Here is a 14,267-nt window from a genome sequence, read left to right as displayed (position 1 = left end):
CTGTAAAAGAATAGATATACATACAAATGTATAACTGAATCACTTCGCTGTATACCTGAAACTAACACAACATTGTAAGTCAACTATATTTCAATTAAAACAAAAAGCTCATTTAAAAACAAGAACCACGAACAAGTGTTTCTCTGAAGCCACAAACATGACAGGCCTTTTTATTATCTGATGTTAGGAAGCAGCCTTAGGAGAGCGATCTGTTTACTGACCTGATGAACGGAGCATGTTGTGGTCTGATAAAAACAAACAGACAGACGCCCACCAACTGCTCGGAGGCTAGCAGCACATACTTGTTGTCTCTGGAAATGGTCTTCTGAAGTTCCACAGCCCAGAGCTTCTGATTTGTTGTGCTAACAGAAAATATTAAAAAGGGAACCTTCAAAAAGATGGTGACAGTAATATAGCCTGTTTTATAAGACAGTTGTCAATTATACCTTTATATGCCCACATTTAATAAAATTGCTGACGTCACGAAATCCACACCAACAGTGAAGTCTTTACGCGGGCTGGGCTTTTTTGTTTGTTTCCTTTAAAAAGGAAAACCCAAAATTTAGCCAAAAGAACACCCACACTTCAAAGTCTATCCTATTACCCCCTTACAAAGAAAATATGAGCTTACTGATTAAATGAGTGCTCACCATGTGAGTAATCTCAAGCTTGTATACTTTGTTTTTTCTTTAGTATTCATTGGGATAACAGAGAAGAACATGCTTCCAGATACATTCCCCTGCCTTTTCTTATTTTTATGGGTTATAGTATCTTAAAAAAAACTTATAATGGAAAAATTTAAACATCCACAAAAAAGAGATACTCATAAAATAAACCACCGTATACCCATTATCCAGCTTCAACGTTTATCAACATTTTGCCAATCATTCTTCTTCCATACCCCCTCCCCTTTTTTTAAACCTGAAATATTTTAACCCAAATCTGAGACATAGGCCATTTCACCCAGAAACACGTTGGTATGCACCTGTAAATGCAACAGGACATTTTCATTTTTGCGTAGTCACAATGCCATTGTCATACTCAAATATTAATAATTCTTTAGTATCATCTAATACTCAGTTCATATTTAAATTTCCCTGATTATCTAAAAAAAACTCTTCTTATAGTTGGTTTCTTTAAAACAGGGTCCAAATAAGGTCCACACATTGCATTTGCTTGTCTCTTAATCTCTCTTAATCTTTAGCAGTCTCTCAGCTCCCCCAACCCTCTTTTTAACGCTATTTATTTTTTAAGAAGCTGGGCTATTTGTCTGTAAAATGTTTAACAGTCTGGGTTTGTCTGATGTGTCTTCATGGTACCTTGTCCCTCTGTCAGGTTTGTTTTAAACTGGTTACTCTAGAAGCTTGATTAAGAAACATTCAATTTTATCGATTTGTTTTGGCAAAAATAACCTCACAGGTGGTATAGTCACCCTTGCATCATAGCAGGAACTAATCTCTGTGATATTACACCCGATAGGCTGTTAGGACCGTGACAATTGACTCGTTGTAATAAAAAGTTCCTCCACTGATCCTTCTTCTAAGGTTTTAACATCGACTGATGATCATTGCCTAGATCCATTATTTCATTAGGGGTTACAACATGTTGACTTCATAATTTCAGCATTCCATGGGCATTTGTAACAAGTTGGAATTCTTCTATAAACAACTTCTCTCTTATCAACTACTCAGTTATTCTGAAACACAGTTCGTATCAAGAAGGTAGCAAAAATGCTTGAGTCTTTCTCTTTATACATTTTCAGAGTATTAAGTTTGTGCCCAAGAACCTCCAATGGCGAGCAAAAACAATCTTCTCGTAGTTCCAGGTCATACAAACGATAAACGGTAAGCCAGAATACGACCTCACATCCACCCATCTAATCTAGCTAACACTATGCCACACTGCCTCCAAAATACAAATTCAGAGCACGGATTCCCTACCAACCCCACCACCAAGACTTGGATTCTGAAAACAGAACGACAGCGTTCATCCCTTTCTTCAGCTCTCTCAATGAACCCTGATCACTCCATTGCAAACCACACACACCTCCCCACCTCCGCATGCCCAATGCCCTGACCTCTATCTATCTACTTTCGGTTGCACCTACCGTCTTCTAACATGCTATATAACTTACTTATTCGAGTTGTTTATTGTCTGTCTCCTCCACTAGAAAAGAAGGTGCACACAGGTAGGGATATTTGTCTGTTTTATTCATTGATGTATCTTCAGCACTTAGGGTAGGTGCTCTGTAGATGTTGGTTAAATATATGAATGAATAATCACCATTTTCATTAAAGAATAATTTGATTAATCTCTACTTAGACCAACAACTGAACAATGTGTTTGGTACTGGGAGCCCTCAGAATATGTTCTAAGACCTGAATCTGTATTTTCAGGAAAGAGTCAAACAGCAAAATGAATGAAGTCGGAATTCTTTTCTACTTCCCTGTATAAATTGTTATTCACTTTAGCTAAGAAGAAAGTTGTCATTTTCAAGACTGATGACTATAATAACATACTATTTCAGCCCATAATTTTATTCTGAAAATCTTTTTTAAAAAGTCACAAAAGAGGACTTCCCTGGTGGCACAGTGGTTAAGAATCCGCCTGCCAATGCAGGGGACACGGGTTCGAGCCCTGGTCCGGGAAGATCCCACATGCCGTGGAGCAACTAAGCCCGTGCACCACAACTACTGAGCCTGCGCTCTAGAGCCCGCGAGCCACAATTACTGAAGCCTGCACGCCTAGAGCCCGTGCTCCGCAACGAGAAGCCACCGCAATGAGAAGCCCGTGCACCGCAATGAAGAGTAGACCCCGCTCGCCGCAACTAGAGAAAAGCCTGCGCTCAGCAACAAAGACCCAACTCAGCCAAAAATAAAATAAATAAATAAAATTAAAAAAAGAAAAAGATTCTTCAAAAAAAAAAGTCACAAAAGATGGGCAACTACTCAACTTTTAAAGCAAGCATCATTTCTTAAAATAAAACACTTAAGCTTTCAATTTCACTAAAATAATCTGTATTTGTAATAACACTTCAGAACATCAGTTCTCTGCTGTGGTCGGGGAACATCCCTGAGGATCCCTAAAACCCATGAGGTCAAAACTGTCTCCCTAATATCGCTAAGAGATTGCCTTTTTCACTGTATTGACATTTGCATGATGGTGCAAAAACAATAAGTGCCGATGCCTTAGCAGGAATCCAGGCACCAAACCGTACTAGTATTCCTTATCATCTTTACCCCCATGCGCTCACAGTTTAAAAAAATGCCATTTCACCTAAGAAAATCCTGATGAAGCAGTAAACATTATTAACTCTGTCAAAGCTCAGTCCTTGAGTCCCATCTTTATAGTATTCTGTGTGATGAATGGACAATACACATCAAGCACTTCTGCTGCATACTGAATGCATACACCATGGCTGTTTCAGAGAAAAGCACCTGATACTTTGAGTTCAGAGCTGAAATGCCCCTTTTGTCATAGACTGTAAGAAAGAACGAGTGACAGACTATGGTTATTCAGATTTAGACTATTTGGCAAACAGTTTTTCAGCCAAGTCTGTGTTTTCAAGGGAAAAAAAAATAGCATCTATTTCCAAAGATAAAATTTATGTTTTCAAACAAAAATGAGAATCTTGATAAACCTGTATCTGCTCCTCTGATCTTGACAGCTTCCACACACTTGACGAATTTGCTGGTGAGATGAGTGATGAAATTAACCAATATAATGTTTAATATTGTACAATGAAACGTGTCAAAATTTGGAAGATCTACATAACTCAATGAACTAATATCTTCCAAATGACCAACACATGATGTTTCAAAATCATGCAAGGGTAAAAGACAGACCAATGTTTTAATATAACTGAGCACAAAAAGGTCATCGCTATGGTTTCAGATTCCACACTGCAACTAACCTTTGGGAAACTATTTGTTAAGTGGTATCAGAGAAGAAATGGTCTGAAAAGGCTATTAAGATATTTCGGTTTCCAGCTACATATTTATGTGATTTTCTTCATATAATTCGACCAAAACAACATATTGCAACAGACTAATGCAGAAGTAGATGTGAGAATACAGCCGTCTTAAGCCAGATTCTAACGACATTTGCAAAACTATCAATCAATGCCATCCTTCTCAGTAAATTTTTGTTTTGGAAAACAGCTGCTTTTCAGGAAGAAAATGTGTTATTTATGTTAACGTGTATGAGTTTATTATCATTGTTATTTTTAAATGAATTAAATGTTTTAAATTTTTCATTTTTAATTTCTAATGTGATACGTATCAAGAGATAAAACTCACATAAATAAAAGTTCTTTAAGATTTTTAATATGTTTAAGAGTTTAGAAAGACCTGAAACCAAAAAGTTTGAGAACTGCTATTTTATAGTTTAAAAAGCATCTTCACATATATTCTCTCAATCTATCCTTGTAACAAGTACTTAGTTATCTGCTCCCCACGCCCGTCAACTAGAAAGTTTCCCTGTGTGTTACCTGGCTGGCTTACCTTGCATTCACAATGTTTCCAGCATTCAACTCTACCATTTCCTCAAAACCAATGGCAAATATATCAGTTGGTTTACTTCTTTTATCTACAATGAAGCATCCAGGAGAGACTTTTAAGAGATGGCCTTAGTTAAATGGCAACCCCCCTACCCCCCAACCCAACTAAGATCAACATCAGATCTCATAAAAGTCCACTTTTGTGTTTCAAGTTTAACCAAATTCAAATTAAAGGCAAAACCCTCTGAGGGGGACAAAATTACTTTCCATTTAGTTTCTATTTAGGTGACCTAAGTTTGCCTATCCAAGACTGTTATTCTTGAAGATCCTTAAGTCCTTTCAGAAATCATTTTGAAAGAATTCTTGCTAAAGTTTGTACCATGGACAGCAGAGAAACAAGCCACTTCTCAAAGGCTAAAGTGACTCAAAATGGAGAGGGAAAGAAATTTTTCAGAAAGGGTACAAATAATAAAGTGGTTGAGTAACAGTCTCAAATTAGAGGAAACAGTTGAGAGGGATTTTTTACACTTAAATTTGAAGATTCCTAAGTGGAAGCAACCTAGGAAAATGAGAAGAGTCAGGGGCTCAGACTAACCCCTCTGTTCTAGCCATTAGCTCTCTCATAGCTGACAAGACCAAAAGAGAACAGAGCTGCTTTAGATAAGCAACCCCAGGGTACTTTGGGTGTCCCAAGCATTCAGAAATGAGGATAAATAGCTAGAGAAAGAACTTATAAATACTATGAACAAATACTGAGAAAAAAAAAATTTATTGACTGCTGTTATGTGCAAGGCTTATACACAAATCTTCTCATTCACTACACAAACACCTTAGGAGACAGATTATATTTGCCTTTTATTTACAGACAGGAAACTGAGGCTTTGGAGAACCTAAGCAACTTGCCCAAGTTCACAAATAAAATGCAGTGGCCCAACTCTGGAACGAAACTGCCTGAGTTCAAACCCTGGCTGTGTCACTACTAGCTGAATGACCTTGGGCAGGTCACTTCTCTTACTGTGTCTCAGTTTCTCATCTGTGAAATTGGAATAATAATAGTGACGGTATATTAGGTCTGTTATAAGGATTAAATGAATAGATGTAAAGTAGTTAGAATTGTAGTATTAGCTGTTATTTTATTATTACTACAACAACAGTTTCAAGTTAGGTTCAGTGTAAATGAAAAGGGGCATTTTAATAAAAGTTTAGGGAAATTCCCAGGGTTTAAGGTGTGACTGATTAAAGACAACTAAAAAAGGAAAATCTGCATCTCACAGTATTTCCTATGTACATCACCTTCATAAATAACACTTGGTAAATGTGTACCATTTGAAAAAGGAATTAAAGTTGACTTAAATGAAGAAGGCCTCAAATCTATGACTCTGGATAAAATCTGAATACAAGCATCCTCGGCTCAGTGTTTGGTTCTGGCTATTAAGAGCTTGGTGGCAGAGTGCCCAAACTGAATGACGAGTCTTTACGAGGATGAGTCAGTGCCGTTTGCTATAAAGGGCCAACAAACGTCAAAACAAGTTTTGTAAAACTGCTCATGATCACCCTATTTCTTATCTTAGCAAATAAAGGACTGTATTTGAAAAATAGAACATATTAAATTTGAAAAATTATCAATCATAAAATAAGCTTGCTTTGTATCAGTCTAAAGAATAAAAACAGAACTAGTTTTTCTTATACGTGTAGTTACCTTAAAGATATCAATTTATGTACGGATCCAATTTCCTGAGAATCAAATAACAAAGAAAAGGATTTTTTATTTTACCATGTTTTCTTATGAAGTAGTAGATAAAGGTCTAGGAATACAAAAGACCTAAGATTTGAACAGATTTACCTATAAGAATGTTGGTCTTCAAATGTATAAATCCCAGTTTCTTTTATAAGGTAATGCATACTGCGAAGTGCCACATTTCTTTTCTAGATTAATAAATCACAGTCAGGGTTAATTAATTAAATCCGTATTATAAAAAGCCAACCTTGAAACTCCTGGATGCCAGCTAACTTGGGTGCATCGAGAAGCCAGTCAGTGAGGGTCTGATTCTTAAAAGCTATGCTGCGAAACTGCTTCCCGCCATTCACATTCCAGGTGCCCACACATACTCGAATTTTCTTGGGCTTTGAATACTTGTAGAAATTCTCACACAGGCTCTTTAGAACTTTAGAAGATGCTAATCGAGAACAAAACACAACAGAATTTTGGCTGCATTTAATCATTTACAAAAACTGATTTTCATGACTGAGAAATGATGGCTGGAAAGTACAATTACCATCATCAGCACAAAGAAGCATCAGATACATGCATAAGCACAAAAAAGACAGCCTTGAACACAGAGCCCAGCACAATGCAATTAACCAACACAACTTTAAAAAAATCATACATTAAGTACAATAGCCCAAGTAAAAAACCTATTACAAAATTAATGCAGCAACAAAAAAACATGCAGAACAAACAGTTCTGTTTCACGGAAATGGTACACTATTTTATGAAATACAAAAGCAGAGACTGCACATTTTTAGGAATATAACAACTGACTTTCATACAGCTTTCATTCGGAGGCTAGTAAAAATATGTTACTTCTCCCCAAACAAAAACATTCAAGAGCCATTACATTTAGGATTCTAGCTACTGACAGGTGGTCTGATGAATAATGGCTCCGTGACAAAAACACAAATTATGGACAATAATGAGAGGGTGGAGATGAAGCCATGACTAAATGCCTCCCAGCTCAGAGGAGACACCAAGTCCTTACAAACGTTCTGCAAGACCCCAAACAACCTGCCCCGCCTTTCTGCCCTCACCTGCCACCCCATCCCTGTTCTCACACTGCTCAGCCACTGGACCCTCACAAGAATGGAAGCTCCATGAGGGCAGAAATGGTCTAATATCCCCAGTGACTAGAAGAGCGCCTGGTACATAGTAAGTGCTCAGTAAGTAATGGTTAAATGAATAAATGTTCAATACATTTTGAATCCTCAATCCTTTCCCCACCTATTTTTTTGACTTCCACCTATCCTCCTTCCCTAAACCATGCTTCATTTAGGTTAAGTCAAATCCTTGGCACTTAAATTAATAGAGCCTTAACAGGACTTCAATCTAAAGACAGAGAATATGCCCTTAACGGGCGGTTAACTGGCAAGAGGAAAGGGAAATCACAACGGTGCTCACCTTTCACCACAGGATCTTATTTTATTACGGTATTAATTATTATTGTTGGATACCAAGGTACATACAGCAAGCAGTCTTGTGAGAGAACGAGTGAAAGAGGCAAATAACTTTTTCGGATTAGAGTGAAAATAGTTTGACCTGTGAATCCCATGAGAGGACTGCTGATTTACATGACAAGCACGTCCCCACTGTTCCCAGGGGCAGACGCGCACATTTCTAGCCCTCTTGCTATTTGATTTGATTACTCATATAGAGGTGTCCAGTGGTAATGAAAGCAGATTATTTGTTCTGGCCTGTTGGTAGGGTTAACTGAAAGCCTGCTGAACCTGGATAAAGAATAATTCTCTATTACTACAGATTAGCACTGGTCTTTCTAATTGAAGTCATTGCCATTGTTACTGCTAGAAAACAGCTTCTACAATCTTTTCTACATCAAAACACAAGCTCCATAATGATTTAACAGCTTAAAATATCCAGCAAGACAAATAATGAATTGTGTGAACAAAAACATGTTGCCATGGTGGGTGAGCTACTAAAGTCTGTTTACAAATGGAATAAAAAGTTTACAAAAAATTCCTAGTTTATTCTTAACTGGTTGGCACCTTAATGTGCAGAAAGACATGAGTCTATGTTCAAACAGATGTCCATCCCTAAATACCATACCATTTCAGAAAATGGACTCCATGACATAACTCAAAAATATATCCAAGGGCTCTCTTCCTCCATCCTTCTCAAAAAAATTGCCAATTGCCAAAAATTTAGTTTCTCAAAACACTCAGAACAATAACTAAGTGAAACAAATCTTAAGGGATACCAAATCTTAAGTGAAAGTCTTTTTCAGCTAAATTTCTGGCAAGAGTTTAGCTTTTGCTCATTTCACCACAGATTCAAGTTTAAAGACAAGATCATAAACCTTGTCCAGAGAATGAAGGCGTGAGATTCCTAAGAACAGGAAAGGCAAGAAAAATAATGACCTTTAGGTCTTACACACTTAACTCTCCTAAGTTTGTTAGCAATCTTAATGCTTTTTAGAAGATTTCAGATCATATTTTAGTACACTAAATGCCTTTTAAAATATTATGTGTGAGAAGCACCATTGAGTAGTCATAAATGTCACAGTACTCGGGCATTAATCCGAAAGACTCACACCTGGGTTTTTTCCAGTAGGCTATAAAGAGTAAGATAAAACACTAATAATGTTTGTTCAATGAAATATGAAAGTAAAATTAAAACTAGATGACCTATATTTAATTGGAATTAAGCACTTGCTACAGGAATACAAAGAGCATTGCATATTTCCTTCTAAATGAAATACTTAGTTTTCTCAAACTCAAAATTTTTTTTCTCAGATTAAAACAAGGTTATCAATTTATCATGTTAGATTCAGAGGGCAAAATAAAGTTTCCATTTATTTGCGGCTTTATTTATATACAACATCAACTTTTTAAAAAAATAGAGAAAAAGTTGCTTTTATTTACAGATTGATTTTCTATACTGTACCTGACTGTAATGTCTGTTCAGAAACTATGGATGCATCAAGAAGAAAACAAAGAATCATTAGTAAAACAGCAAGTTACAGCTGAAGTCTAGAATGTTAAGACAAAACATTCTCAGACGGCCTCATTTTTTTCTTTTGATTTAGTTTGATGAGTTAATTTTTTTCTGATGGCTGTAGGACACCAAAGATAAAAATAAATGATGATGACTGATGCAAACCTTCTGCATCTAAGAAAAATCCTATGGGGACTCAGTGATGTCCAGAGTTTCACAATCAGAAGGTTCTAGGCCTGCTTTCCAGGCTACTCCCGTATGTAAGCCTGTGTGTGTGTGCACGTGCATATACTTGTGAGGGAGAATATGAACCTGAAAACCTAAGAGGCTGGAGGACTTTGAAATACTGAAGTTACTGCCCTTACACCTTGTAGTATTCTTTCTGGGACTCACCAGTTGATAAGTACTATCAGTTCAGTTATAACAAAACATATACATTCCAGCAAAATCACCATGCTAGGCAAAATGGTGCAAATTCCCACAGGCACAGGGCTTATGGCAAAAATGGGGTTCGGGCACAACATTCAAACACTTCGGCAATGACGTGCCAAGAAAGATAGGAACCTAATATAAAAACGGTAGCAGAATTTTACACGTGTTAGATGGTTAAGGAAGGTACGAATACGTCTAAAATATGGCACTTCATTTTGACAAAGACCTAAGGTTTGCTCATAGAAACGGGCAGCAGGAGGCCTGTGCTTGTAAGTAATTGTGAATCCTGGGAGAAGAGGTCTCTGCAATTGGACGGTAAGTTGTAACACCAGTTATGGATGGATCTGGCTCATCATACGTCTGGTGAACGGAGGGAGAGAGATGTCTCAGGTGTACGCACATGTGTATGTGTGTTGTGTATATTTCCACCCAACTCAGTTCTGCTGGGTGCAGCTTTCTGCATTTCCCTAGCATTATTACCAGTGAAATCATGCATAAACTACTGCAGAATTGGCATTATACTCAAAATGTTCCCTGATATAGCATCCCTGTTGGAACAAAATTCCCATTCTCAGAATAAGCATTAGAGCAGAACTGACTGTACTTTTTTTAAGGGTATATTTTTCATATAGTAAAATGTGCAGGAAACCAAAAAAACTGATGATCAAGTCTGGGAATTACTCAGGTCCCTCACTTCTCTTTCCTTCAATGGCTTACTTTCAGTTGTTGCTGATAAATGCCTCCATATCAAAGTAGGCACAGGTGGAAAGAGGTGATAAGATGCAAATCAGTCAGCATCTACTGCTGGAAGCCAGGAAGAAAGCCTGATGTTAAAAGCAGTAGCTAAGATCAGATTCTGGTTTTCAGAGCTTTAGTAGACTTCAGTCCCCAGCCTACTCACAGACCCCTGAGAAGCTGACCGTAATTAACTACCTTCAGCACCATGCAGAATTCTGAAAGAATCCATGATAACATATTTGACTAAGTAATGACCCAAGAGTACATAATTGGATGAAGAACAATTTCTCCTACTTGAACAGGGAAAACTGAAAGGTTTGGTTTGGGGGCGGTAACAGAAGAAATGAAAATGTTCAGAGTGCTACAGTGTTAAAATAGAAAGAAATATGAAATTAAGGAAGTCTATTAAGTTTTACAATGTATATTGAGTTTTCCCACGATACTGCTTAATATACGCTCACTGATATGAGCTCAAATTCTTTTGATTTTAATGAAAGACACAGTGAAAGATAAACAGCCATTCTGAAAGCCATATATTTATGTCAAATATTAAAACTGGGAATGATAGTGTCCAATAATAAGCATTTTAAAATTATTAATATGATTTAATGCTTATTCAAACAATAGCATTTAAAAGGTAGGACCAAGTTATAGAAACTTTTGGGGTGGTGATTAGCAAAATAACCAACAAAGGTATTGTTTTTTTCAATAAAGCAATGTTTTCTACATAATTATTAAATACTCTACTGAAAGTACTAGCTGAATATTTTATGAATTCCTGCCTTATATAAAGTTAGCAATACCTAAACCATTTCCCTCCTCAATCATAATCTATAAAAGAAAACATGCATGGGCCTCGGTTTTAGCTTAATAATTCCACTAATGATATAGATGTTTTAGGAGAGATAAACTTCCTTTGGAGAATGCAATTTTAGAAAATTACATGGACAGAAATTCCTTCCAAAACTATTTTAATCAACTCAATCTAACAAGTATTTACGTAAATAAGTTTACATTTACCTCTTGGATTTTTAGAAGGAATATAAACAATATAAAGTAAAATATAAAGTAAGGACGCATACCACGCAAACTTCCAGTAGTTAAAAGGGCTCGAGCTTTGTCAGCTAAATCACTATTTAAAGTATTTCCCAGTAGCAAAACATCAATGGCCTCTTGCTTGGAGCTGTCAAAGAAGTTATTCTGAATTGTTCTACTAACAGAACGAGCACCATCTTTTAACTTTCCAGCCTGTTGGGGAGAAAAGCATGGACTTTCATTCTAAATTGTTTTTATTCAATAGGTATTCTGAAACTTTAAATAAGTTTTATATGACTTTACTGTAATAAAAAGGACCTAATTATTCTATTTTGAATATCAAACCATCACATTAAAATGCCTCAAGATGTCACTGTTTCTTTTCCTCTTTTGGATAACAGCTCTGCACAGAGACAGAAGAAGCTCAGGGCCACAACTGCATCCACTAATGATATCTAGAGCCTTAGAAGTTTAAAATTGTTTACTATAAAGGAAATAAACTGAAATATACTTATTCAAGACAAGGAAATTACTTCTTACATAGTAACTTTCAGACTTGGGGATGGATGGGATAGGTGGGGAGAAGCAGGGGAGATAAAGGAGGATACACTGCACTTGCATGTTCTCAGGAAAACTTCAAAGTACTCTAATAGTAGAAAAATAAAATTGAAATTGCTCCCAATAACTTACATTAGTTAAAACTAAAATTGAATATGAGAACGAAGGTCTAGTCTGTAACATGTAAACTACAGTTTGTATATTTTAGGTCACTCTGCCTATGTAAATATAAGTAATAAAAATAAATATATGCCAATTCCTACAGTGAGAGAGTCGATTACAACTTCTAATGAACATATATTTTACTCAGGTGTGTTAGCTATCATAAAGATATTTTAATCTTACAGATTTTGATGATTGTTTTAAAAAAACAACAACCAACTCTTGCCTTTTAGAAAAAGAACTTTAGTTTGCAATATGTAATTTTTATTCCTTAAAGAAATAACAGGAATTTGAGGCTTAAAACGTTATTCCCTTCCATAAAACATATGCAAATGACATTATTTGAAAAGAGACTCACCATTCACATTATCAGGCAATTAATCAAAAGGAACCCAGAGAAAGGAAAAGAAAGAGCAGTTCAGATGTTAGATTTTAGTTCAATTCAGACTAGAATATTTAATACATAAAATTTCATATCTATTTTGTTAGAGATAAAAGACCACTGAAAATATATGTAACCTCTGTACATAGAAAGTCAACTGCAGAAACAAAAAGGCAGAACATAAAAGAATATTTTAAGCAATAGTTGTAGAGAATCAGGTTTAAAAGCAAGAATTATGTTCTTTATTCAAAAGGAATACATGAAAGTTTAACAATCTCGGGTTTTCAAAAATAGGGACCATTTAAGGGGGCTTCCCTGGTGGCGCAGTGGTTGAGAGTCCGCCTGCCAATGCAGGGGACACGGGTTCGTGTCCCGGACCGGGGAGATCCCATATGCCATGGAGCGGCTGGGCCCGTGAGCCATGGCCGCTGAGCCTGCGTGTCCAGAGCCTGTGCTCCACAACGGGAGAGGCCACAACAGTGAGAGGCCCGTGTACCGAAAACAAAACAAAACAAAAAAAATAGGGACCATTTAAGATGTAAATATTTGTAAATGTCAATACAAATTATTTCTGTGAGTTGAACAAAAGGAACTTTTGCAGGTAAGGCCAATGCCTCTGAACAGAGGCATGACACTTTATGAGACACAGAAGAGGAGGAAGATTTGGAAATTAAAAGAAGACTTTGTGATGATGAACTTCAGCTGCTATATTGAAGCGGCTAAATAAGAAACTATAAAAGTGGTAAATGTCCCTGTTTCTATTTCTGGGGATAGGGATTTAGAATATTAATAAATTCAGTGGAGGCCAGGAGCCATAAAAGGTCAATATTTAAGTATAGAAAATAATGAAAAATACCTCAAGTATGCACCCAAAGTCCCTCAGTAAGGGCCAAACACTAAAGGAGAAAGTAGTCTGTAGATAAAAGTAATGATGAGGCACAGACTTATAATTATGTCCATATTTCACACTTCCTTTGCACATTTTGATAGCCTCCTTTTCAAGGTAAGAAAAGAAAAAGAATAAAAACCTAAGCCCTGGGCTTCCCTGGTGGTGCAGTGGTTGAGAGTCCGCCTGCCGATGCAGGGGACACGGGTTCGTGCCCTGGTCCGGGAAGATCCCACATGCCGTGGTGTGGCTGGGCCCATGAGCCATGGCCGCTGAGCCTGCGCGTCCGGAGCCTGTGCTCCGCAACGGGAGAGGCCACAACAGTGAGAGGCCCACGTACCGCAAAAAAAAACAAAAACAAAAACAAAAAACAAACTTAAGCCCTAATAGCATTCGGTTCACAGTGGGTGTGGCATAAATTGCCCATTGATTTATTAGTCCATCCAGCATTTATCACACATCTATCCAACAGAATGCACTGTGTCAAGTGCTGGGGAAACAAAGTCAAATAAGACAAGACTCCTTATTGGGAAGACTATGATTTGGGGGGGAGGGGAGGTTTTGTTTTGTTGTTTTACTTTTTTAATTAAAAAAAAAAAATTTTTTTGGCCGTGCCACACAGCAAGCATGTGGAATCTTAGTTCCCCAACCAGGGATCAAACCCATGCCCCCTGCACTGGAAGTGTGGAATCTTAACCACTGGACCACCAGGGAAGTCTCTGATTTTTTTTTTTTTAAAGAAAAACATATTTGGGGGAATTCCCTAGCAGTCCAGTGGTTAGGACTCTGTGCTTCTACTGCAGGGGGCCTGGGTTCGATCCCTAGACCAGGAAACCAAGATCCTGCATGC

General features: G+C 37.1%; 1 protein-coding gene across 8 annotated transcripts in view; it reads right to left on the bottom strand.

Annotated features, from left to right (window-relative positions):
• Positions 1 to 14,267, bottom strand: part of SYNJ1 (synaptojanin 1) — an 88,025-nt gene that overhangs the window by 31,026 nt on the left and 42,732 nt on the right. For 7 of the 8 annotated variants that reach the window (XM_089910298.1, XM_030760931.2, XM_089910300.1 and 4 more), the window contains 4 exons: positions 11,477 to 11,642; positions 6,484 to 6,675; positions 4,503 to 4,587; positions 222 to 362 (listed from right to left, as the gene is read on the bottom strand). In XM_089910298.1, the coding sequence (XP_089766424.1) occupies positions 222 to 362; positions 4,503 to 4,587; positions 6,484 to 6,675; positions 11,477 to 11,642 (584 nt within the window). The remainder of the gene's footprint in view (positions 1 to 221; positions 363 to 4,502; positions 4,588 to 6,483; positions 6,676 to 11,476; positions 11,643 to 14,267) is intronic. The other variant, XM_089910302.1, reaches the window with a different exon arrangement.

This window comes from Delphinapterus leucas, chromosome 4 (assembly GCF_059928025.1).
Source record: "Delphinapterus leucas isolate spDelLeu-1000000601 "Yukka" chromosome 4, BTC_Dleu_Yukka2, whole genome shotgun sequence".
NCBI lineage: Eukaryota > Metazoa > Chordata > Mammalia > Artiodactyla > Monodontidae > Delphinapterus > Delphinapterus leucas.
Note: the sequence above shows the minus strand (reverse complement) of the source record. Positions and strands in the feature narration are given on the sequence as shown.